This window comes from Dermacentor andersoni, chromosome 4 (genome assembly GCF_023375885.2).
Source record: "Dermacentor andersoni chromosome 4, qqDerAnde1_hic_scaffold, whole genome shotgun sequence".
NCBI lineage: Eukaryota > Metazoa > Arthropoda > Arachnida > Ixodida > Ixodidae > Dermacentor > Dermacentor andersoni.
Genome location: NC_092817.1, coordinates 6,574,876 through 6,602,500, shown reverse-complemented (window position 1 = coordinate 6,602,500; position 27,625 = coordinate 6,574,876). Strand labels below are relative to the sequence as shown.

The following is a 27,625-nucleotide window of genomic DNA, read 5'->3' as shown; positions in this document are numbered from 1 at the left end:
ATGAGGCAGCTGGGTTGACACTCGTGGCCTTCTTCTAGATCCGTCTCGCCGCAAGCCTGGCATCGACCGGCCTGTGGATTAGGGAAAACATCGGCGCGATGTCCGATCGTGCCGCAGCGGGGACAGGCTGGCGTCGTCTTGCGGTAGAGGCGAACCGGCACAGCTTCGCCCCAATAATAAACGTTGAAAGGCACCTTCCGGCCCTCGAACGTGATCGCTGCTACGTTGGTCTCTCCTAATTTTCGGACTCCTACTACTGGAGCCTCTGGCGAATAAATGGCTTGAGTAATATCCGCTTCAGTGGCTGTGGGATCCACTTGAATGACACCACGGCTTGTGTTGTCCGATGACTTGAGGTAGGCTTGAACCGCTCGGGCCTGTCCTCCAAGTTGGAGCTGTTCAATCGCAAGGACCTGACGAATAAGTTGGGCGTTCTTGATGCCAATAATAATTATATTCTTGTCCCAGGCCGGTCAAATAGCGAGCGCCTGCGACGCCCGCGGAATGCCGGCGGCAGCGTACGTTGCTTCCCCGATCTGGTTGCTGCCCTTAAATTGTGCGAGGTTCAGAGTTCCCTTTGGCTTGATGATGACCACAGCGTCTTCCGCTCCGAATTTCGGCATGACTTGTGGCTTCCAGCGTTTACTTTGAGCTTGCTTGCCAAGAGCCAGAGTGGTGACGTGGCCGTCACTGCCGCCACCGTGGCTGCGTTGATGTTCGGAACGGGCGCGCGTCGAGGTTGCTCGCTCCCATTGTTCCAACTTTTTCTGGATGGTATACTCCGTAGTTTCATCAAAAACTGGCGTTTCCGCGGTCGAAAGCTCCATTTCTCGCATGCTGTCTGGGTCATTGCCCCGTACGAGAGCCATGGAGGCCGCGTCTGGTGCCGCGTCCGCGGCTCGTTCGCGTGGTTGAAGAATAGAGTCCCGTAGAACTGCCAAAAATTGGCCCACCTGGATAATAATGATGTTCACGGGTTCCTGGTAACTTCACGGATGTAGTTGAACTGGTTTCGGGCGGTGCAGAAGAAATTTTTGGCGGCAGGACATCGATTCGATGGAGCCGACGTGAAATGCGTCCACTCTCCTTGACAGCTCGCAGCGACCCCCCCCCCCCCCCCCCCAGGGCACCTGAGAAATGTGCGTGTGTGCGTGTGTGCGTGTGTGCGTGTGTGCGTGTGTGCGTGTGTGCGTGTGTGCGTGCGTGCGTGCGCGCGTGCGCGCGTGCGCGTGCGTTGAGTAAGCTCGTGAACACTTTGCAACGGGCTGAACGCGGTTTAAATCATACATACGGAACCTCAACGAGGTGCGACGTGACGCCCACGCAGTTCTCTTGCGTGTACAGCTAAATCGCTATTGGATTTCCCTTCTGTGCGTTATTTCGGGGCCTTTGCTCAGAGGTCGTCCTCTTTACGCTGGATTCGCTTTGTGTGACTCGTCTGAAATCTCCATGCATGCATAAGGTCACACGGCGTTTATTTTGCTTCACAGAGCAAGTGGATCGCCATCAACACGGCTCTCTACAACCGAACACTGAACCTTGCTACGCCAGAAGCTCCGCCTGCGCACGACACACTCTCGGGAGTGAGCTTTTGAGCGAAAATAAAACAGAGACTGTGAGGTGGGATTCATCTAGCTGCCGTGGGCTCTGTTGGGCGTCTTCCTCTCGGCTCGCGTCCGTTCGTCGTCATTTTACGAGTCTGGTAACAATGGCCTGATATACCGTAAGTTTGGGCATGTTTGTCTTCCATTACTGCAGCTAGCGCACAACGCAAGGACCGCGTGCCTTCGTCGGTATTCACTCTGTCCTTGTCTTGCCTTGTGAGCTAAATGCAGTAATATGGTATTGCCGGTATGTGCGCGATAGCCAAGTGTGCTATAAGGTTGGTCTTAGTGCGATATATACCGTTTCTTAAAATTTAAACTAATGCTAAACTTAATAAAAACACAATGCCAGTTACGCAAAATATGGTTGTCTGTGGTTTATGCGCTCTGGAGGACATTATCTTTGCCAGCAATTAGAGTCACCAAATGCATAGTTAACAAGAATTCCGTAATTAAGGTTTTGCTATCACAGTTACGGTGTAGGTTTATATTTGAAACGTTAACACAATCTATTTGAAGACAATTTAACTTTGTTTGATTCCCTTGGTGTGCTTCTGTTCCGATATATTCATCATCAAATTGGACACTCAGTGAGCTAATTTTACATTCAGGGTCGTGGATCTCGACACAATTTCGGTAGGAAAAAAGATAATTGATTGAAATGTTTTTGTAAATTATGCTTGGTGAATCTAATTTGTGGCGAAAATTGTATGCCTACGTGCATGAGGCACCTGTGCAAGCAGATATTGCGTAGGTAGCCTTTCTACTTAAATTCCCATTAATTTAAATGCGAAGACCCTGTATATGGATGGTATAAATACGGCACTCCTCAAAAATGAACAACTTTGTAGAAGGTAGCGCTGTGCAGTCGTTTCAATTACACATATGTCCTTGCTCCTGCATGCATTACCTCTTCATATAGTGAATTTTATTTTACAGCTGCGCTATGACCACATTTGGCGTAACAATGACAACTTGTGTGTGCGTGTTTGTGTTGGTCGTTACGCGCACGCAACTCATTCATGTCTGTTCAGTGCTTTTCGCACACAAAATAAGTTCGAGTTTGCACAGTGTGCATTTAATTTACGGTTTTTTAAACATTCTGTTGCTGGACTTGAACGAGCTTGTTGTCACTGCACACGCACTGCAGCTTGTTTGGCTCGCTCGTTGCTATAATCCAGCCATTCACCGTATAGCGGTCTTCTTTCTTTATCACTACATTTACGTATTCTTGGAAACGCGTCCATCTTTGTATACATAACAGCCATAAACGCGGACTAGACTGGATTATAATACGCGCACACGCGTATTAAGCGACAGACGGCAATTCTCGATCGGTCCCTGTACAGATGGTCCACTCGACACGTGGTCGCCTTGCAGGCAGGCAAAATAAACTGAACTCGCTCAGACTCAGTCGGAAAATATTTTTGCTTAGGGTTCACTGGGACTCAGACTCAGAAAGATTTTACTCAGCGGGCTCACTAAAACTCGCTCACCAGAATCCGATTGAGGTAAGTCTCATTAGACTACAAATTCTCACTCTATAGGGCTTTCTCGTGAATTGAACACATTAAATAGTACGAGACTAATAAACCGGGTGTTTCTGCAAAGATTTTAATATTGAAAGATACCCGTTTTGAAATAAAAGCGCGGTTCCTTCCGAGAAAGGCCGTCAGTGGTGGCCACCACAGGGTGACGAGCGACACGTAATTATTCGCTAATTAACCAAATTACTTTTTAGATTTATAGTTTCTGTGGGCTAATAGCAATTGGGAAATTGAAGCCACCTATCAAGTGCAACTCATATCAACTTCTGGATGTGAAAAAACTCAATTACCCGTGGAACCGTGGCACGACGAATTTCGGCTATCACAGTGCACGAATGCGAAACTGGCGGGCTGCAGCGAGTGCAAGGCCGCACCCCTCGAAGGAAGGAAGGAAATCAACTTTATTCGAGGTCATGCAGGCCACGAGAGCTTTGGGCTCTCATGGAGTGGGCGTCTCCCACGACGGAACCGGAAGGTTGAGTTTCCTGGCGGCGTCGTGGACCTGCTGGACGGCCCAGAGTTGGGGAGCGAGTTCTTCGCTCCGGATTGCTTCTTCAAACTTGCGCTTGTCCGGTTCGGAGTTCATGTGAGCTTGCGAGCACGGCCAGAGTAAGTGATATACGTTAAGGGATCTATTGCAATTGGTGCAATAAGACTTGTCGTAGAGCTCAGGCATGTAGTGGTGTAGTCTGTTTTGCGTGGGGTATGTGTCTGTTTGTAGCATTCTGAGTGTAACCGCTTGAGCTCGAGTGAGCGTGCGGTGTGGCGTGCAATACTCTCTACGTTGTAGGTAGTAGTGTTTAGTGATTTCATTGTACGTAGTGGGGGCGTCCTTGTTCTCCGAGTGGTCGGGTGAAGCATCGCGGTCTGTAAGCGAGCCGATGTTCTGCTGACGTTACCCAGCAAGCTGCCCGCTGCTGTCCACAGAATCAGCAGCAGTTGTGTCTCTGACGCAAAGTGCTTCAGTGATACTGTTCTCACACCCATATTTGCGGTCAATCACGCTGAACGCGAGCACCAAATATGAACGAAGGAATAAAGACTGGCAGTGAGCCTCATGTGACCACCTTGAAACCTTTTCATAAAAACATACAGTAAAAGCTTATTGGAAATAGGCCCTTACCATCTGAGGCGCAAGCTGTTATTTCTAGCCGCCGAGCACGTCGACAGGACACGAGAAAATGGACCGGAGTCTGTCGCGCTGAGTGCGAGCACCAAACATGGAGGAAGTAAAAGGCTAGGAGGCGGCCCGACGTGACCACCTTGAAGCGTAGTCTTAAACATAAAATACGGGCTTACAGAAAATGGCCCTCACCACGTCATGCGCAAGTGGTAATTTCTAGCCGCTGAGCGAACAAAGAGTACGGGACAGACTATAGACCGAGAAGGCGTGGCGACGGCGGGCGATAGCCAATCGAGACATGGGTGCCACTAAGCACGAAAAGTAAGTGCGCAGTGCGGGACGTCGACGCAGCAATCTCACGAAGGCAGCACGTGGTGCGAGGGAAGAACGGTGATGGCAGGAGGTGCGCGCTATGGGACCCGTGTCACGCCGACACACACCCGGTCGGCCTTTTTTGCAGCAAATATCATCATCATCAGCCTGGCTACGCTCACTGCAGGGCAAAGGCCTCTCCCATACTTCTCCAACTACCCGGTCATCTGCTAATTGCGGCCTTGTTGGCATTTCAACTGAGATGTCATTAACTCGCTGTTCGTTCCCTCACCCAATCTGCTCTCTCTCTCTTTATATATATATATATATATATGCATATATACACATGATAAAAGGGACGTACAGAAAGATGTCTCAAGGTCAAAGCTGATAGACAACCCGCTGTACAACAGATGATCAGAACACTAAAAAACACACTGCAGTATTCAGGCCGTGTGCGAAACTACGCAGTTTGTCAATGTAATTTGCGGGAAAATATGACGAGAGAAAAAGGAAGAAGCGTAAGATGAGGTGCAATATAAACTACTATGAAAGAAGAAATGAGCGTACATTGTATTTGAAATCCATCATATTAGTTCTATTCTTAATGTTCGGTGGCAGGAGGGGTAACTAGGCGGTACTTACACTGGTTAACCTCCCTGTCTTTCCTTTCCTTTTGTCTCTCTCTTGGTGACAGGGGGTTTCAGAGGGAAGTGGCAGCAAATGTAAATGTGAATTCACTACAGTTGATTTTAGGCATAAGTAACAACAAGCTAGCAGTGTGTTCAAAGTGGCTTCACCATTTGAATAAAACAGAAACAGCGCCACACACTACGAGCGAGCAAAGAGCCAGAGCGCGGACCAGCAACCAAATGCTTTATTTGCAGACGCAGCATATAAATGCATCATTGAAGGTGACGCAAAAGAGAGAAAAAGAATGATAAGCGTTAGCCACGGAGATAATTGAGTTCGTTTGTTGACGGCGTGAAGGACCCAGAACTGAGGCATGTGTCGCCACTCGTGAATATGCAAAACGCCTCAAAGATTTCCCGCGCGCGCTGTTCGCTATATCTTCCAATTCTTTCGCACTCCTTAAAGATTGTGGTACAACCACACGTGTTACAGTGGGCAGTCAGGCGAGTGAGTGAGTGAAGAAACTCAATTGCAGGTCCGGCGAGGACGCGAGCTCGTCGCGCACCCGGCTGGTCCCACGTCGGGACCGGAGCGGTCGCGGCCACGCCGGACGGCCGGGATTTGCTTTTCTAGGCTACGCAGAAGCCAGTCCTCCTTGGTGAACTTGGGGTATGTCGACCCGCAGAGCATGTGCGCTAGAGTGGAGGTCCGCCCGCAGGACGGGCAGGCGTCGTCGCGATACACGTCGGGGTAAGCCTCGTGGAGAACGGACAGACACGGATATCTGCTGGTCTGTCTAAGCGAAACGGCTTGCGCCCTATTCAACTTGGGGTGAGGGGGGGGGGGGAAAGACTCTGCTAGACATGTAGAAGCATTTAATAAGCTCGTTGTGAGTAGCGAGAGCGTCCCAGGTGACTGTACGTGTTTCCTTTTAGTGAAGCGGCATGCTCTCGCAGGTGATCGTTAATGCACGGCCCCGTCTGCCCGATATAGCAGCGTTTATAATCGAGCTGGATTTTATAGACGACCTGAGTTGTACAGTCAATGAAGCCGTGAACATGATTCTTATAGCAACCTTATCGCGCGGCAGTATCCACCCTGTTGAACATCTTGCACAACCCGCTCAGCTTCTTTTTTTTTTTTTCGCCATACCGACAATCAAGAAAAAGAAAAAAAAAGCCACGCAAGCATTTCTAACATGCAGCGCAAGAATGCCCTATAAACGCGTCCTAGCGTGCGAGGAGACGCGCCACATGAAATGCACGCCGCGTAATGTCGGTACGTGGACGTTTTGCATTGAACTTGCATATTATTACACCAAGTGAAACGGCATGTAGCAGATGCCCAGGTAACGATCTAAGGCTTTCAAAGAAAGTTTGATGAAGAAGAAGAAGTTTTAGGAGATGTGTACAAGAATGCTACAAAAATATGTATTGAGTACCTGATTAAATCACGCTGACTAGGTGACTGTCACCGCCGCGTTTCAAAGGGAACGCCAATAAATCGTCATCGTCACTGGCATCGTATCGCGCCACTTGCTTTTCGATGCGAGATGAGCGCCGCGTAATAATGGTGTAATAATTGCAGTTGCATATTATTACACCAGGTGGCACGCTACGTGTAGCAGTTGTATAGGTACCGGTACAAGGTAGATAGAGAAGTCTTGAGGAAGAAAAAGAAGATTATGGAAATATATGAATATTGATGTGATGAAAAACACCTTTCGGCATACGTGGTCACTTCAAGCAGGCTTGGTGACTGTCACCGTCCCGTTTCGAAGGGAATGTCGTTAAATCATCATAATTAGCATCGTATCATGTCATTTGACATGCGATGTGACATGCGCCCCACGTAGCATCGATACGTACAAACTTTGCACTGTAGTTCCGCTATATTCCATCAGGTGTCCCGACATGTAGCATTTGAGCAAGACAGTTACATGCTACATGTAGCTGGACCTGGTTAACTCAAGAAGCCTAGGTGTCTATTATTCACCACCTCTTTCGAAGAGCATGCCAATAAATCACCATCATCATTAACATAATCGTATCGTTTCATGGGCCAAGGTATCTAGACTACGCGTTCCACCCGTAGTTTGGATGCCTGCGTTTACTCTTCGGTGTGCGTTATGGCGCCTCCTCGCAAGGTACGAACGGCTGTCGCGGTTCGTAGAGCTACGCGTGCGGCTGCAACCAGGCGACGTTGGCAGACCGCTGTACAGAGAGCAGCGCCTTGCCGTCGACCGCAGGAGGACATGTCAGATTGTTCTCCGACGCGAACAGACTTCGCCGCGAGGGGGGCGTGGTTCCGAAAATGGCGCTCACATGGAGTCCAGCTTACGCCGTGAATGTGCTGCGTGGGCCGCGCGGTCCTGTGACTTTCTTTTATGCGAAGCATATTAACGTAGGTTTCGGGCCTTCGCGCGACGCCCGGCGGTGGCCACCATTGACCCTGAAGTGGGGTCACGTGACATGACGTCACGTGATGACGTCACACAGGCTGCAGATGGGGCCTCATATCGCGCCGTCGGTCGCCTCCCGGCGGTGGCCCCCACTGACCCTGAAGTGAGATCACATGATGTGACGTCACGTGATGACATCACACCGGCTGCAGATGGGGCCTCATATCGCGCCGCTTCATACCTCCACGCTTCGGTTCGCGTCGTCGCGCGCGACGCGGCGGCGGCGCCACCATCGCTGCACCACGTGATATGTGACGTCACGCGAGGGATGAAGCGGCGCGCGCCCGCCGTCGCGTCAGTCTCTGTGCCCGCAACCGCGCCAGCGTCTTTGCGCCGGGCGTGTATGCGGTCAACATGCCTCCAAACGCTAAGGACGTTAATAATAGGAATGCAAAACGAAGGCTGCAGCGTGCTACGGAAACCGATGAAGAACGCGAAGAACGCCTAGCCAAGCGGCGCGCTCAATATGCGGCTCGACGACAACGCTCCGAGGGTGTAAGTGAAGCCTCAACCAGTGATTCAACTAGCGGAATCGGCGACTCCGTCAGCATTTCTACCAGTTGGGAGCGCTGGAATGCCACTAAACGACAGAGACGTGCCATGGAAACCATCGAAGAGCGACAACAGCGACTCGAAAAGGAAAGACTGAGACAGGAAGGGAGAAATGTTGCCAACCGACAGGAGCGTGCTTTAGAAACTCCCGAAGAACGAGAGCAGCGCCTCGAAAAGGAGCGGCCCAGACGAGAAACGGAGAAGGAAAATCGGAAGAGGCGACGCATCGAAGAGGCGGCCATGCGTCAGCTACAGCAACGACAAACCAGCGAGGAGATTGCCGAAGAGCGCCGCAGGGAGCACGCCACAAGAGTGGCCGAGTTTGATGCCGCAACACGTGAGTTTGCCAAGCGCTTCACCAACAATCCGTTTGGTTATGCATGTTCGGTGTGCGCCCGTCTATGGCACAAAGAAAAGCTTACGCCGGTGACTCCCGCGATGTTCCCCACGCTGTGCCAAGCATTTCCAGAGTGGACCGATAATCAGTTGCCCGGAGCCGTGGTTGGCAACACGTGTAAGGGCAGCCTCAGAAAGCAAAAGATTCCCTTCTACAGCACGTCCAACGGTTACAAGTACCCGCCGATGCCAAAGGGGCTGCCGCGCCTAAACCCGGTCGCCGAGAGACTCGTGTCCCCACGCATACCCTTCGTTCAGATCCGAAGGCTTATGAACTGGAAGAACGGCCAGTACGGCATCAAGGGCATCAAGGGGTGAGCACGGACGCAATGCTCAAGCAACTGCCGAGAAACGTGGACGACCAACACCAGATCCTAGTGAACATCAAGAGGCGCCGCATCGATAAGGGCGTCTACTTGGCCGACGAGGTCTCCCGCGAGGTGCTGCTGCCGTGAATCAAGGTCTTGCAAGACTCCCCGCTGTACCGGCACTACGGCATCACGTTCGACATCGACAGAGTCATGGAGATGATCGCCGAGGCCGAAAAAAACACCGGGGCGGACCTCGAGGATTGCGACGACGGCGCAGAAGACGAAGACAGCCCGATGTTCGACGCGGCCGCCCTGATGATGGACCAACGCACCCTGATGTTCGACGAGGACGAGATGCTAAACCACACCGTGACGATGGCTCCCGGGGAAGGGCAGAGGCCGATCAGCATTCTCTACGACACCCACGCAGAAGAGCTCTCCTTACCGCAGATCTATCTCGGCTACCCCCGATACATCAAGCCGGAGGCGAGACCGAGCGTCACCTCGATGGCCGCGTCGGAAATTCGCCGTAGCGACAGACGAGGAGCGCTACCGGATCACGTCCTCTACATGGGCGCGAAGGTGATACGCTATCGCGTCGGCGACAACATGAAGGCATTCTTCAAGAACGCCCCCGGATTGCAGGCGTTGACGAGAGAGGACGTGGAGAATCCCGAAAAGGTCCAGAACCTGGTAGAACGAGACCTGGAATTTATGAAGGGCGTGCCTAATAACGTACAATACTGGCACACCCGCAAGGGCGAGCTCTTTGCCATGATACGCGAATTGGGCAAGCCCACGGCGTTTCTCACCCTCTCGGCCTCAGAGATGCATTGGCCCGACCTCCTGAAGCTCCTGAAGAAACTAAATGTTGCAAAGGACGAAGTCGACTACGACGAAGAGGAGATGGACAGGTACTACGCGGCCGTCCTGGTGAACGAGGACCCGGTGGTTTGCGCCATCTACTTTGAACATATGGTCAGAGTAATCATGCAGATACTTTGCAACAAACGCATAAGCCCCTTCCGGCCAAACCACGTCGTCGAATACTTCAAACGCATCGAATTCCAACACCGAGGCAGTGCTCACGCACACATTCTCCTCTGGCTTGCTAACGCGCCTAATGAACAGGTGGACAACGGCGGGATGCCCGAGACGGTTGCTTTGCCCGAACGCATCCTGTCCCTGAACAACGAGGCCTTGGCCAGGCCCAGGTGCCAACGCCACGAGCACACCCACACGTGCTACAAGGGATCGAGGAAGACGTGTCGCTTCAACTTCCCCTTGTGGCCGATGCCTTGCACCGTGGTGTTGACTCCACTGGCCTCGCCAAAAGAGGAAGAAGACCCCGAGGGCGCCAAGCACATTGAAAACCTCAAGGCGACGAGGGATGCTCTGCACGACGTCTTGCAACACACGATTTATGCGTCGTTTGAATACATGTGGGAACAGCACGGCATCCGCGAGTTTGGGCACTACCAGATGGTGATCCGAGCTGGCCTTACGAGGCCCACCCTGATGCTCAAGCGAGACCTGGACCAATGCAACGTCAACGCATTCAACCCGTGGATTGGCCACGTCCTCAACTCGAACATGGACCTGCAGATAATCCTGGACGTGTACGCCTGTGCCGCCTACGTGGTCGAGTGCGTAAACAAGTCCAATCGTGGCGTCTCTTCCCTCAACCGAGCCCTCCGGGCCATCTTCGACGAAGACGCGGAGAACAAGCTGACGTACGAGCTGGCCCTACGCAAACTCGGCGTGCGCATCCTGAACGGAATTGAAATGTCCGCACAAGAAGCCGCCTGGGTGTTGCTGCAGTTCCACATGAGCGAAACAACCACGGACGTCATCTTCGTGAACACGGTGTGGCCCGAAGAGCAGATTCGCAGCAAGAAGACGAAGGACGAAATGGACCGGGAACACCTCGAAGCGACCAGCACCGACATTTGGCGGAAGAGCGCTATCGACAAGTACGAAGAACGCCCTCCCGAGCTGGAAGACCTCACGCTGGCCGAATTCATGACCGAATACAGCTCGAAAGGCAAGCTGACTAAGCGCACGAAGAGGGCGATCCTCCGATGCCGCGACTACGACATCAACGACGTCGTCAACTACAAGAGGGAGCACGTGATGCTGTACGTGCCCTTTAGGAGGGAAAACGAGTTTCTAGATCGCAACAAGTTCGAGACCATCTTCGACGAAAACAAGGAGAGACTCATGGAGGTCAAGGAGAAGTTCAATAGCGGCGTAACCAGTGCCGAGCTCTTGGAATACGTCAAAAACATCAACGAGGGCATGGGAATAGAGGACGACGAGCGCGCGGTGGCCGCAGCGGAAGGAGAGGAGGCGCGACTCGGGCCAAAGTAGTGGTCGAGAACGACGACACCGATATCGTGCCCGATATCGTGGTCGCGAGCGCCTTGGTCGCCTCGAACTGCCCCGCCGTGAAGAAGCGGGAAGACTGCATGCCGCTGGAAGACTTCTATGCGAGGATGAGGATGACTAACCACCGGCAGCGCATGATAATCGAGGAAGTGATTCATCGCCTCACGACCGAAGACTCCGAGCCCCTCCGAATCTTCTTCACCGGTCCGGCCGGCTGCGGCAAGACCTTCACCCTCCACCTCATCATGGACGTCTACAACAGATACTGCAAAAGCAAGAAGATCGCTTACGGAGACGCCGAGATCTCGGGGGTTAACGCCTACGTCGCCTGCGCCACGACGGGCAAGGCCGCGGTCGCCTTAAACGGAGTGACCGTCCACTCGGCCTTCAAGATGGTCATGTCCAACACCCGCGAGGACAAGGGTCTCTCCGCGGCCGACCTAAACACGTTCAGAACCCTCTTCAAGGGAGTGAGATGCGTAATCATCGACGAGGTCAGCATGCTCTCCTCCGATTTGCTCCGGCAGGTCGACCGAAGGCTCCGCCAAATCAGGGCCGACAGGATGAGAGAGCCCTTCGGGGCCTTCGACGTCATTCTGTGCGGAGACATGAGGCAACTGCCACCCGTTAGAGCGTCCGAGGTGTACAAGCGACCCAAGTCCAATGGAGCCATGTTCAGCACCGAGGTCATGGCGTGGCATACCCTCGAATACTTCCCCCTGACTCAAGTGGTCCGCCAGAGCGACGTGGTCTTCTCCAACCTTCTAACCAAGATCGGAGACGGCGCCGTGCTGGAGGACTTTGAAGTGGAGCTCCTCGAGTCCAGATTCGTCGACGCGGAAGGGGCGGGAAGTCGCTCCGAAGCCGTGCGGCTCTACTACAGCAATGCGGACGTCGATGCCTACAACGACAAGATCGCAAAGCGCTCCCAAGACAAGGTAGACCACCCGGCCAGAGATTTCATAACCGGGTATAGGTCCCAGGACGAAAAGGACGCGGCGGCCAGAGCGCTGGAAACGTCCGGCCGAGTCGAGACTGGGAATTTACCCGCGACCATTGCCCTGTGCGCAGAGAAACCGTACATGCTTCTAAAGAACATAGACATAACCGATGGCCTGGTAAACGGAATGGTCGGGAAACTGAAGCTCATCGAGTACGATGCACAGGGAGAGCCCTGCCGAGTCTGGCTGCGCTGCCCCCCTGGAGTTGGAATCTTGGCCAAGGCAAAGCTGGCCCAGCGCGGCTACAGACGAAACATGAATGCCTGGATACCCATCGACCTCATGTCCATGCAATTCCAGCTGAAGGGAAAACTGCTGAAACACATGTCGGTGAAACGCACCCAGTTCCCCCTGGTACCCGCAAGCGCGATGACGATTCACAAATCCCAGGGAGGAACCTTCGACGCGGTCGTCTACGAGTATGCGGCCAACCACCCCCAAAAGCTGGTCTATGTGGCCCTTAGCAGAGCCACGAGCCTGGAAGGCCTCTAACAAGGACGGCTGCCACAAGTTCACGCATAGAGGCCCAAACCCCGACAGGGCACTTAAAGCAGAGTTTGAACGCTTACAGCAGCACCCTCTGGAAACGGCCTTTAGCCGCTGCGAAAGGCTAGTGGAGAAGAGCGCGGTCACCATAGCTACTCTAAACGTTAGATCGCTGCTCTTGCACAACTGCGAAATCACCTCGGATGCAATGCTCATGTCTGCGCATGCGCTGGTGTTTACGGAAACCGGGGCGGCAAAGACACTCCGGAGACGATTAAAGGCTTCACCCTGGTTGGTGCTGCGAAACGACCCGACCAAACCAGAAATGCCGGGGTGGCGATCTACGTCAGAGACCCCCTACGAGCTAAGGTCGTGACGCCGGCGGTGCCGATGCAGCGAGGAGAAGCTCTCTGCGTAGAGATCCCGGCTCTCGACTTGGTCGTCTCTGGTGTATACGTCGCGCCCCAAACGAGCAACCAAGATGCAATCAACATCATGGCAGACGGACTGCCGCCGCGCACCGACAAAAGAATGTTAGTCTGCACGGGAGACTTCAATAAGGACCCGGTGAGAGACAGGACATTTCTGCACGCCGTCGAAGAAAGATAATGCCCTCGGCTTGTGTCAACTACAGCCAAAGTCCACGACTCAGTGGGGAAACAGTTTAGACTTGGTGTTGTGTAGAAATGCTCAAAGACAATACAGAATAAGTGACGTGCAAACCAAGAGTCATGCATTTACGGACCATAATAGTGTGTTTGTCGGGCTGCAAAGAATAAAGTACGACGATTAACCTAAAACCACGTCTCCGTTACTTAGCCCCATCCACACTGAGGCAGCTGCTTAACATGCTTCGCATCCACTGGGCTTAACCTTGATAAGCCTCCAATTTTTTGTTTGTCGGGAGGCAAATCCAGAAATACAAACAAGTTTTTCTCTAGCAAGAAGATAACTGCTTATTAGTTGCAAAGTGGGGCCAGTGATAACAATAGCATTCAGTTTTGTATATAAAATAACATGAATAATGAATAGAAACTGTAGGGGTGTGCGAATACTGAAATTTTCGAATACGAATCGAATACAAATAAGGCAAAAAACTGTCTTCGAATATCCAATCGAATATCGAATATGTGTGTAGTATTAAAAAGTTCAAAACGAGGTTACAATAGCTTTATTACCCTTTTAAGAATAATATTGCATTTTACAAGGCAGCTTCAGGTTAAAGAGGTACCGATTATAGGTAATGCACTCAGGTAATGTCAGGTAATGCTCTCAGTCAGGTAATGTCCTTGTTACAGGTTATTGTAAAGGAAAATTAACTGCTTAACATGTTCAGAAAGTAAGCGCCCTCTATGCATTGTGACAACATTTCCACCGATAGAAAAGCCTCTTTCACTAGGAAGGTGGCAGGGATGGCCAAGTACTTCTGGGTGAGTACACTTAAAAGCGGGTACTTGACGCGGCCAATGGACTGCCACCACTCACAAGGATTCTTGCCCCTTTCCAGAAGAGGCTTTTTCGCATAGGCTGTAACTTCCGTTTGAGGGCCAGATGTCGAATGTGTCTTCTCCCTGTTCATCATTAGATCGTCAAAAGCATTCCATAAACTCATATTTTACATATATACATATATATGTTCACTACATATTTTATTGCGTATACTTACAGAACACGAAAGTACATCATATATCGTTATGAAAAAGTCCTGGAATAAAGCTTGGTAAAAAAGAAACCGATACTGATCATGTCTCACGGGCGTTATGCAGATAGACTGTAACAGAGCCTACAGATAATAAGCGGATCATGCGAAGTTGTTAGTGAACAAACATGTTCTTAGGAGAATGCGTAGCAAGCATATAATTCGTTAATTGCTCAATTATTTGCAGTCTGTCCGAATATTCGCCGTTTCTACCATTATTCGGTCGTCCTTGAATATTCGGAAATTTTCGAATATGCATTCCTCGAATCGAATACGCTTCGAATAAAGAAAATATTCCATTCGTATTCCAAATTTCGAATATTCGCACACCCCTAATCGAAAGCTTTAGACGGGCTTATTAACAATGCTCTAACCAATTTGCCCCTGTTAAAGGCCATCCTTATTTTATCTGTTAGGGAAACTAGAGCTACTTTAGTAGAAAAGCCTGATAGTTATGGCGAGAAGCTTATGAGCTTTTTTGAAAACTGGTATGACTTTCGCTTACTTTAAACTTGAGGAAAACATGCTTATCTTGAATATAAAATTATTAATATGCGTAAAGCGTTCACAAACAATATGAGCTATCCGTTTCATATCAATTGTCTTTGGTTTGACTTGGTATTGGTATCATCGAGCAGATGCTTAAATGGGTTCCATTTAGCTCCAACTCTCATCTGGCCATCCACGGAATTGCAGACCTCATCCCATTGTTGTCCGCTCAAGGTTTGGCAGTGATCTTCTACAGTTTTGTTGAGCTCCGCGATCTTTTTCGGAGCCTTCGGTTGAATTTCTGCCATTTCCATCTGTTCAGCAGTGACGTTTTAGCTTCTAGAAGACGAGCGAGGCGGCTATCCATCCTGTCAACCTCCAGTTCAGTCTGGACTTTTTTTGTCACCACACTGATATCCTCTTTTAACTCTTCAGCCCACTGCTCTAGGCTAATTGCTGAGTCATGTGTTTGTGCTCACTCTTCCTTAATCTTGCGAAAGTAATCCCAATTTGTAATAGGGAACTCTTTAAGGTCCCCGCTTCTCACGTTGACGGAGGTGGCCAGGATATTGTGATCACTGCCAAGGTCCACTTGGAGGTTGGACCATGAGGCCGACTCCACATTCCGCATGAAAAAGAGGTCAGGTGTAGTATCCCTAGAGCAGGAGTTGCCGACCCTGGTCGGAAAAGCCGGATCTGTTATAAGTGTGAGGTTATTATTCACTGTAGTTTGCCGTAGGTCAACGCCCTTGCGGTTAGCTTGTTGGTACCCCCACGCTTGATGCGGAGCGTTGAAGTCTGCGGCAACCAGGAGTGGGAATATCTTGGCCTTGCTAGTAGCCCTGTTGATAATTGCCGCGAATGTTTGCCTGAGGTCTTACACGATGCATCCCAATCAGAGAAAGTAAAGATCGTGTTCGCAAGACTGGCTCGCAAATATCTGCCACTGGGCAACTCAAGTGACGAAGACTATCCGCCCTACAAAGTCTCATCTTCCCCCGAGCTAGATAACCCCTTCAAGGCATGCGAAGTAAGGGAAGCTCTCCAGAACCTAAATGGCAGGTCGGCCCCTGGTCCTGATGGCATCCCCAACCGGGCCCTCAGAAACCTGGACGACTGCTCTATAGAATGGTTGACAGAGGAGATCAATGGAATATGGAAACGAGGGGTTGTCCCGCATTCCTGGAAAATGGTCTCGGTCATCCTCATTCCAAAGCCACGAAGACCCCCGAGTCTCTCAAACCTCAGACCCATTTCCCTCACGTACTGCGTGGGGAAAGTGGCGGGACGGTGTCGTACACAATCGAATTTCCAAGCACATCGAGAAACAAGGATTGTTTCCGTATAACATGGTCGGCTTTCGTCCGGCCCTGTCAAAGCAAGACGTGATGAAAACTCATCAAGTGTCACATCATTGACAACACCACAAGAAATGTAAGAGGCATCTTAGGCTTAGACCTGGAAAAGGCCTTTGACAATATATCCCATGCTCACATTCTGAATTCCATCTCGGAGCTCAATTTGGGAGTCGCCTTCCACAGATACATAAGCTCGTTCCTCATGGATCGCAAGGCCACGCTCGAGATCGGTGACCTCAAGTCCGACAATTTCGCTTTTGGCCCCAGAGGCACGCTACAAGGAGCGGTAGTCTCACCGCTGCTTTTTAACATCGCCATAAAGAAACTATCGCAAAGGCTCTCCAACATAGAAGGGATCAATCATACGCTCTACGCTGATGACATCGCAATCTGGTGCACCGGAGGAAGCGAAGGAGCTGTTGAACCAGGCTTACAGGAGGCTGTAAATCAAACAGCGATGTACCTGGAAAATACAGGGCTTAGATGCTCCCCGAGCAAGTCTGAGCTCCTCCTCTACAGGCGAGTCAGGAGAGGTCGCAAACCTAGAGGCTGGAAACCGTTGTCTGAAATAAACATCAAACTCCACACTAAAAGCGGCTGTACCATCCCCACAGTAGACACCATTCGGGTCCTTGGCATGTTCATCGAATCCAATGGCAGTAACAATACGACGCTCTACAAGCTGACAGCCAAGACTGAGAACATGATCAGACTCATCAACAGAGTCTCGAATAGGCGTGGAGGCCTAAAGGAAGACAACCTCCTCAGGTTGTTCCACGCCTTCCTCATGAGTCATATAGTTTATGTGGCACCCATGCACAATTGGTATAACTCCGAGAAGATACGATTGAACACGCTCATCAGAAAAAAAGTATCAAAAAGTACTAGGCATTCCGTTATGGGCGAGCACGGACCTCCTTATGCAACTAGGAGCGCACAACACATTGGACGAGATAATCGAGGCCCAGGAGTCAGCCCAACTGGCCTGTCTATCCTGTACCCCGGCTGGAAAGAAGATCCTGGCAGTTCTTGAGATCAACCCTATCCTCATGGAGGAGCGCAAATATGAAATCTCAGAAGATCAATGGAACAACATACGAGTCGCACCATTTTCCCATAATGTTCGTATTCAACACAACGTAGGCAGACGCAGGGCAAGGGCCCTCGCCCTCCTCAAGTGTACCAAAGACGATCCCTACTCGGCATGTTTTGTCGACACAGCCCAATATGGGCAATCGTCTAACTTCGTCATTGCCCTCGTTGATTACAACGGACGGATAGTGAATGTAGCTTCCCTGAAGTGCTCAACACCAACCAGAGCGGAGCAGGTCGCAGTTGCTATAGCCCTCCTAGATAACAGCAGATCACAAATCTTCACCGATTCGAGATCGGCGGTCAGGGCTTTCGCTTCAGGATCCATCGCTGAGGAGGCTCATAACATTCTCAAGAACCAGATAATCTCTCCGCACACCATCACGTGGCTTCCAGCGCGCCTCGACCCCCAGCTTGACTCCTTTTCCAATCTCTATGACATCGCCCACTCCCAAGCGCGCACTAACCCACCGCGCGGGAGCAGGGTCGAGCTCAGTCTCCGGGGTTCTCGAGTTTCGGGACGCTTTCACCACTTTCAGCGAAAACACTATGCACTATCACCTTGGTAAGAAGACTTATCCCCCCCCCCCCCCCCCCCCTTATAGCAAACTGCCTAGACCTCTGGCGTCCACTTTACTCATGCTTCAGACTAAGTACTAGCCAAACCTGGCCCTTTTCCATACGATCACTCCAGAGGCTTTTAGCTCTACTTGCCCCGACTGTGGGGCTGTTAGGAATCTCGCACACATGCTCTGGCGATACCCCTCGTTACAGGGACCCAATCAAATCACCGAACAAGAATGGAGCTCTCTCATACAGAGTTTAGAACTTTCACGTCAAACCCGGCTGTCCAGAGAGCCCACGATGCGGCGATTAGGCTCGGCCTACCAGTCCCCACGTGGGAGCGGCCCGCAGCTCTGCCCTAGGGCAAAGCTTCTCAGGACCATGTAAATAAGGTTCTTTGTCTGTCTGTCTGTCCGTCTATCCGTTTGATATGTACACAATAAAATTTATCTAATCCAGGGCTTCTATTTGGAGATTGTGTATTATATTATACACTTCGTGACATGAAACAGGAAACAAATATAAACTCTGGGGCGCTCTTTGATATGCATGACTATAAGAAACGTTAATATCTGGATTGCTAGTACCGAACGAATCATTCAATGCATTCGCAATATTAGAAGGATTATCGTATGTACGACCTTCATAGTGAATAGTCATTATTTCAAGATTTCAAGATTTACCTAAAGGATTGTTAATAACTTTCCATAGCTTTTTAAGAACGTTTCCAACTTTTTTTTATTTCGCAGTCATAGCAGCTCCATCTCAGCATTCTTTAAAACTCTACTTAGCATATTAAAATACATTTTGTAAACGATTTCGGGATATCAGCCAAGAATGGGCATATTTCGTGTGGCCGATATCTACGGCTAATTTAGAGAAAATGAAATAAAGTACATATCGAAGAAGCCGTATACAATATCATGTACTATCTCATTAACACGTCTGTCTGCTTTAGAGTTTCCTATGATCACACAATATATGCACGTTTCGCACCCTGATATATTTTGATTACACAGAACACGTGTGCTCACTGGCACTAATTTGTCGGTCCGGATGCAGAGCTACTATAAGCCCGCTTACTGCAACTTGAAAGCACCCGCGTAGTGGCTGTGGTGTTCGGCTGCTAAGCAAGAGGTCGCGTGCTTAGAAATGTCTGACGTCAAACAACGTCTGACGCTCCCCAAACTGGCACTTTCCGGAGTTGAGAATCAATCAATCACGCAATCCAAAACATGCCTAACCAGGTGTTTTGCTCTTCAAACATACGGTCGGAAATGACGTCATCATCCACGTAACACATGCATATCTCCCACTTTAGTCCGCGAATACTTGTGTCTATGAATCTCTCAAAAGTGGCGGCCGCGTTACAAAGCCCGAACGACGTAATCTTAAATTGAAACAAACAATCCGGTGTAACAAATGCGGCCTTATCTCGGTCAACGGGTTCCATATGGTATCTGCCAATACTGTGATCGTTAATCGAGCGACCAAGAGTAGGAGGCAGAATGCAGGCAGTCCATTACGTCCACGATTCGTGCGAGCGGGTACACATCTTTCTTTGTGACCACGCTTGGCAGCCTGTAATCAATGCAAAAGCTCCAAGAGATACCTTTCTCCTTCACCAGGATAACTGGCGCTGCCCACGGGCTCGAAGACTATTGGATGACCTTTTTCTGTAAAACCTCTTGTCCTTACTGGGCAATAATCTTCCTCTCCGATGACGACACGCGGTAAGGCCGGATAGGGTGAGCTCAGCCGGTGTCCATCCGATGGCGTGCGCTAGAAGATGGAAAAGTCGTACGGTTTTCCACACCGGTTGCATCAATGGACAAAGGAGGCAGTGTGGGACGGTAAAGCTGCTGAGCATCACGGTAGCCCGTGCCGTTAGTCATTTCTGCGTGTCGACTCAGTTCCTGCCGCACGATCAACTTAATAGTCGATATAAGATCGAGTGATGGGCAGTCGCCTACGCTGGCAACAGTCATAACAGTTGCGAGCTGGCCAAGCTTCGGTGTTTTGCGCCGCGTCTTAAGGGTCTCGAAAGTGAGTCAATGCCGTATTACGTCGGCGACTGAGTTGAGGCTCTCCTTGCCGATGAGGAAGTTATAAACATCCTCGGCGATTCCCTTCAACAAGTGATCAAGCTGGTTCTCCTCTAACATGCGAAGAGTGACCGTTCTGCAGAGCTTCAATGTGGCTTCTATATACGTTGTGCAAGTCTCGCCTGGAACTTGGCCTCTTTGAAGCAGCGTCTGCTCTGCCTACTTCTTTTTCGTGACGGAATCGCCGAAATGCTCTTTAATTTGAGACACGAAGCGATCCCATGTTGTAAGCGTATCTTTGTGGTTATCGAACCACATGAGTGCCGTATCTGTCAAGAAGAGCACAACGTTTGAGAGCTGGCTTATTCCTTCCCAATGGTAGCCGCTGCTCGCCTGTTTGTAGTGGGTGCGCCACTCGTCCACGTCCTCGCCAAACTTGCTTGCGAAAATCGAGGCTCTATAAGGTGCTGGCGTTGCCAGGAACCCACCACTGCTGAAACTGGTGCCGAAGAGGCCGCTGGAGTGGGTACAGTCCGAGTTGTATCTTCATCGCGTGACATATCGACCACCAACGGCAATGGAGGCAGTCCAGCCAGGCGGCGGCTTCGGCGAAGATCAGGTAGTTGAGGAACCGTGGTGGCTTGGTCGAGGTGCCCCGCAGCTGCACCGAAACTGTTATAGGTGAATGTGTGTTTATTTACAGGCGAAGGCTCGCAGAGATGATCGATTGGGAAGAACTCTCCAAATACTGGCTCATACCCACTACGGAGAATTGGCCAAGAAGCAGGCGATTTCAAATATGTTTGTTATAATTAAAACAAAGACTAAATTTGCATAACTGAGGTTTGGTTAAAGAAATATAATTTAGAAATTAGAAAAATGCTGTTAAGAACATTGAGATAAAATCAATTAGCATAAAGAAGTGAAATAATAGGAATAATTGATAATTTTAGAAGTGCAGCAAGGTACACTTTTTGTGTGTCTAATAAACTTGTAAACTGCGAGAAAATTATCCCTGGATTGCAGGGATGTCGACTCAAAAGAATGGTTGGCGAGGTTAGACATATCCCAAGTTGTCGAAATTAAATTTCTAAGAGTTTTCTTGGTATTAAAAATAGGCGGCACGAGAAAGAAAGTGCTCAATAGATTCAGGTGCATTGGAGGAAAAACTACATAGAGGAGATATAGCGAGACCAGACCTGTGTGTGTAGAAATCTAGAGGCGGTATAGGGCGTCTCACTTTGGCAAACTCTTTTTCTCGCCGCGTTGGGAGCGGAGGAGATGGGCGAACAACTTTTCGCATTAGAACCGAGGCTCAAGGTTCGTGAAGGCCTGCTCGGAACTTCAAGGAAAGTCAGGGACCGAACTGCCTCGATGTTTGCGAGTGTAAAGGGAACGAGACACTGAAAGACAACGTTCGGCACGTGAGCACACACTCGAGTAGGTATAAAAGCCATTTCCGTCTTTCCAGATCGTCACGGTGGCACGCTCAGCGTGTTCTGGTGGTTTCACAGGGCTGCCCTACAGCATAGATTTGAAAGAAAATACGTATGGGTAAGTGTGATATATTGTTCCTAATCAGATAAGGATAAGGTGAGCGTTGAAAGGGAATCTAACACATAATACAACAGCGCCTTGCCGATTAGAAAGCGAATAATTAACACTGGTCTTGGAAGACGCTAGGTCCCGCGTCGATGAAGCCATTATCTTTACTATAAAATAACTTGATGCCATGCCACTTTTACGAGCTGATATATCAAAGCACTTCTGCTTATTTTTGCGATAGCAATTATATGAACGCTCCAGGCACATTTTTGCCGTTGCCATCTCCGTGATGCAGTGTGTAAAGTGCAAGGGCGATAACACCGTTGCCGTGCGTCGTATGCTGCACGCGCGAGTGAAAGCACGTGAGGCAAGCCGAGAATCGCGGCTCAATCTGGCGCGCGCGAAGGAGGAAAGCGAGGAGTAAACGCGCCGTCTTCCGTCGCGCGAAAGGCCACGGGGGGATGGGCCGTGGGATCGGCGTGGTGCTATGGCATCAGCTGCGTATTTCACGACCGGCGGCAAGGGGAAAGACGATCGCGGTTCAATCTCGAATGCGAAACAGAGGAAAGAGAGGAGGTTGGATATCAGAGGCGAAGTTCTGTGTAATGTACGCCTCTGATTGGCCGCAACAATGTGATTGAATTCCCTTGTGTAGGGAACTAGGGAAGAAGATCGTTTTAAAAGCGGACCTTTGGTGCAGAGAGAGCGTGTGCTGAGGTGTCCTGACGTCTGCAGACATGTGTGAGCTCTGACTAGAATCTGACGATTTGTTTCAATATGTAAATAATGTAAAATAAGCCCCTGATCGTTCTCTCCGACTGCCGGACGTACTCATCCACATGGCACGACTAAGGATTCGGTGCCTAAACGCTACCGCGAGTCTCAACAATGCATAATCTTTCATACCCGACGCATATCAGCACTATTTGTGCCAAAGCTTCCAGGACACGCGTATCTGTGCCGTAACTTGCGCAATTCCCCGCACAATGTGAGAAAAACTGATCCATCTAACACTTGCGCAGCCGCAGCTAGAATATGCAGCCTCCACATGGTCCCCATATCAAAACTACCTGATAAAACTGCTAGAATGCGTACAGAATAGAGCCGCTCGCTTCATTACACGCAACTACAGTTTCTTTTCGAGCATAGCACAGGTCAAACTTGATATTTCTCTGGAACCATTATATATTCGTTGTTCAATCGCTATTTTATGCTTGTTTCATAAACATCGCCACAGCACCAGGCCATCTCCGTTACCTCTCGAAGCGCCCTCATCCATTTCGTGCCGTTTGCATAATCAGTACGGCATCCAAGCGCATACACGAAGAACATAAGCCTTCAGTTCACGGGCCCATCCACGTGCCATCGTTTTTTTTTTTGGAATTCCCGGTATTTTAGCATCCACATGCAACCATGAATCATGTCATGAGCAGCTGCGGGAATACCTGCAGGTGACATCGGGACGTTAGTAATAATAATAATAATAATAATAATAATAATAATAATAATAATAATAATAATAATAATAATAATAATAATAATAACCTTCAGCAGCAGCCTGTTTTATGTCCACTGCAGGATGAAGGCCTCTCCCTGCGATCTCCAATTTCTCCTGTCATACGCCAACCGATTTCAACTAGCACCCGAAAATTTCCTGATTTCATCGCTCCACCTAGTCATTTGTCGTCCTCGATTTCGTTTCCTTCTCTTGGTACCCATTCTGTAACCCTAATGGTCCAATGGTTATCTAACCGGCGCATTACATGACCTGCCCAGCTCCATTTTTTCCTCTTGATGTCCATTAGAATATCGTCGATGCCCGTTTTCTCTCTGATGCAAACCGATCTCGTTCTTTTTCTTAACGTTATGCCTAGTATTCTTCGTTCCATCGCTCTTTGCGCGGTCCTTAACTTCTCCTCAAGCTTCTTTGTCAGTCTCCAAGTTTCTGCCCCATATGTCAGCACTGGTAAAATGCACTGATTGTACACCTTCCTTTTTAATGATAATGGTAAGCTTCCAGTCTGGAGCTAGCAATGTCTGCCGTATGCGATCCAACCCATTTTTATTCTTTTGTGAATTTCCTTCTCATGATCAGGTTTCCCTGTGATAAATTGACCTAGGTAAACGAACTCCTTCACCGACTCTAGAGGCCGACTGGCGGTCCTGAACCCTTGTTTCTTTACCCGGCTATTTATCATTATCTTTGTCTTCTGCATATTAATCTTCAACCCTACTCTTACACTCTCTCTGTTAAGGTCCTCAATCATTTGTTGTAACTCGTCTGCATTGTTGCTGAATAGAACAATGTCATCGGCAAACCGAAGGTTACTGAGATATTCGCCATCGATCTTTACTTCTAAGCCTTCCCAGTTTAATAGCTTGAATACTTCTTCCAAGCACGCAGTGAATAGCATTGGAGAGATTGTGTCTCCCTGTCTGGCCCCTTTCTGTATAGGTATCTTCCTGCTTTTCTTGTGTAGAATTAAGGTAGCTGTAGAACCTCCGTAGATGTTTTCCAAGGTATTTACGTAAGCGTCCTGTACTCCTTGATTACGTAATGCCTCTATGACTGCTGGTATCTCTACACAGTCAAATGCGTTTTCGTAATCTATGAAAGCCATATAGAGAGGCTTATTGTACCCTGCGGATTTCTCGATAACCTGATAGTAATCATTGTCTTGTATATCATATTGTGTTTCTTGGTTATTGCGTTTTTTTAATCCAAGTTTTATTTTTCTTTCTTTAGTGTGCAATACTTTACCTTTCGTTTTATGCTCTGCATATTTTCCACTTCCGTCTCCCTTACTCAATGCCCTCGGGGCCCTGTAAGGTATTTGAAATAAATAAATAAAGAAGCAACGGGAAGCTAAGGCGTGCATCAGTAACTTAAATTTGTTTTACGCTAACTGTGTGTTCGCGTGAAAGATTACTCTGGAGTCGTTTAGTTTCTTCAATAGCAAACCAAGATAACCACAGCGCATATTCGTTAACATACCCGTTGCCACGTGGTTTCTGTTTAACCAGGCATTGCTCTGTAGCCTAAATGCTAAGCAGCGTCTGAAAAGACGCTTTCGTCCATTACTAACGGCATTGTGAAGCGCCTTACTTTTGTTGGACATTGCGACAAAATACAGCCGGCTTTCCTTCTCTTCGCCGCCATTCATTGCCAAGAATTTCAGCTGAGGGCATTGATGTTTGTTAATGTGGACTGGAGAGCGAACATTTAAGGCCAGATTTGCTGTAGTTATGCGAACCTACCGTGCTTTGGTAATGTAGTGTTTCTCGCGGTGTTTAAACTGTACAATTATGGCAGGAACTCGGGCAGCATTTCGTACGGGAACAGGGTGCCACATTTTGTTATCTTGTTGAACTACAGCTTCTTGAATACATTCTCCCATTTCCTTTATCAAGGTAATATGGCTTTCATTCACATTGTGCGACCTAACCTTGATCTCGACACTACCCAAAGGACTGCGTTGTTGGAAAGAAAGTATGCTGGGTTGGTGAACCAGGCGTGCTTGTATAATACAGCCATTCGGAAGGCGGCATTCTGAAAACGGTGATTCACCCTACTGTAGCGCGAAGCTAGAAATAGAACCTCTTACAGTTTTCTCAGAAAGAAAGGTTCGCAGTTGAATGTGCAATGGAATGAAATTACAGACAGTCGGTATTTTTTACATGAAATTGCTACAGCTGTGACGGCGTGTTTTGCGGTGGCATGAAATAACTGACGTCTGTATTCTTTTACGCCAGATTGTTGGCAGCCTCACACTGCCGGGAATAGCGTATTTCTCGCAGCTCGGTGCTTGCAGGGTGTAACAAAGCGTGGTATACTTAGGAGCACCCGTTCCACACCCTCTGTGCATCCGCAGGCCCTGCTGGCGAGGGAGCCGAGCTCGGCGCCTGGGGCGTGGCGCCGGTGTCCTGGCACGAGAGGCTGCTCGCGTGGCTCCTCAGCCTGGGGCCCGTGCCACGATCTGTGGGCGTCATCCCCGACGGGAACCGGCGCTTCGCCAGGAAGCGTGGCGTCACCGTGGACCAAGGCCACGTGGCTGGCTCGCACGCGCTTGGCCGGGTAAACAAAGATTGGCGCCGCGCTCCTCATTGTCGCCCTTGCACCTTTGCGCCTCGGGACACATCCTCGTGTGGTTCGACCGCTCGCTCCCAGTCTTTTTTCACACAGCGAAGCGCACGGACGGCGGCTGCAGGAGCTCAACGCCGCCTAATTGTAGCGCTCTCTCAGGCTTGTCGCCCGTTTTTGCGGAAGAGGAAAAAAATAAAATAAATTGGGGGCTCGCTTCCAACGCTTTTCGCTCAGTCCGATCCACGTGACGTCGGCTGGAACATTCATTCAGATGCGCAACCGTTTGTCGCCAAGAAATGGATGGATGAGCGCAATGCGTCAACGAGAGTCCGTTTTGCACAAATATTTTTCGACAAACCAGCCTTCTCCTCAAATATGTATAAGCATAATGTTAAAATTAAACCCTATATTGAACTCCTTAATGTAAGATAGCCCAATTGTTTCTCCCAAAAGTCGTGGTGCTCAGTGAACCCGCATCTGGCACTGCGTCCTGCAGCGCGGTGGTTCACTAATATATATATGTTTATATATATATAATAGCGCGGTATACGATTACGTGGGTTTTCAGCGGAATTAAAGTATATGCTCCAAATTATTCGCGCATTGTGCGAGAACGGAAAATGAGGCATGCACAGCGTTTGCGGCGTGCTCTGTTTATCTCGTATAATGTAGGGTGTCGTGCTGCGCGGAGCAGGTCGGGACCTGGTGCTCCCTGGCGGGCGTGAAGGAGTCGATCGTCTACGTCTTCAGCGTCGACAACTTCCAGCGTCCCCGAAGCGAGCAAGACGGCCTCTTTCGAGAAGTCTCTCGGCGCTGCCAATACATTCTGGACAACTCGTAAGCACACATGCTTGTCGACAGAGCTTTCGAGAGCTTAGCGAAAGACTAGCAGCGGAGAAATGCCTCGAACGTTGCCCCATCCCGCTCTTGCACGCTTCTGTCCATCATAATTTTATAGCGGTGGCTGTTACATGGGCTTGGATATAGGCACGGATTCACCGGCCCCTCGTGACACATCGCGCTTAATTTCATAACGTAAAGCCTCAACATTGCGGCAAAATAAATACGGCGAGATTACATTATGTATGTAGCTGTACGTACCACCTACTGGAGACCTGGCAATGAGTGCTGTCACGCTGATGTAAGCAATAGACGTTCGAATAAAAAAATTCTGGGCGTTGTCAGTTGAGAGGAAGCCGCAAACTATTACTGTGTCTCATTGGCTAAGTTGGGAGAAATACATTTAATCAAGAATGAGAAGAATATAGGTTAATAATGCATGACACTCAACTCGATAAGTACAGTTGAATGGTCGAGTAGAAATCGTTAGTTCGTCACGATCGTTTGCGTACTTACGATCAACCGGTACAGAAACCTAATGATGTATGTAACATGTCAAAACGTCATGTCAAGCTGCATCGTCATAGCGCTTCAGTCTATGGATTGGCAAATATATTATAGAGTTGTCGTATATTAAATGCAAATTCCAGAAAGTAATGTCAATCTAACCCGAGTGACATGTTGTTAAAATATTAATTCAGGCAAATTAGGAATAAACTCAAGCAGAAGTTAGATTCGCAAGGAAGCATTACCACTTCAACGAGTTTTCAGATTGCCGTGGTGGTAGGAAGACGACCTGGAGAAATGTGAACTAAATTGTCGGAAGACTGGCAATGAAATAACATTGCGATTATACTACACAGAGATATCACAACCGAATCTGATTTGGAACTTGCCTATAATTTTAACAGACATCTTTTTCAATTCCTTCGGAAGATGCAAGCTCAAATTTACCAGTGGGGTGTTTGAATGCCTCCTCATTTCGTAATGGAATAGCGCGTTCTTCCCGCAGGTGAATGCTTAATACAGCGGCATACCGGTATCCGTCTCTGGAATACCACACCACCGGCAATCAAAAGTTCTCAATCAATTGGA

General features: G+C 49.4%; 1 protein-coding gene across 5 annotated transcripts in view; it reads left to right on the top strand.

Annotated features, from left to right (window-relative positions):
• LOC126535923 (isoprenyl transferase-like) overlaps positions 1–27,625 on the top strand; it is a 168,416-nt gene that overhangs the window by 112,130 nt on the left and 28,661 nt on the right. For 4 of the 5 annotated variants that reach the window (XM_072287722.1, XM_055073347.2, XM_055073348.2 and 1 more), the window contains 2 exons: positions 25,479–25,681; positions 26,385–26,527. In XM_072287722.1, coding sequence (XP_072143823.1) covers positions 25,479–25,681; positions 26,385–26,527 — 346 coding nt within the window. Of the gene's footprint in view, positions 1–1,490; positions 1,620–25,478; positions 25,682–26,384; positions 26,528–27,625 lie in introns of those variants that run through there. The other variant, XM_072287721.1, reaches the window with a different exon arrangement.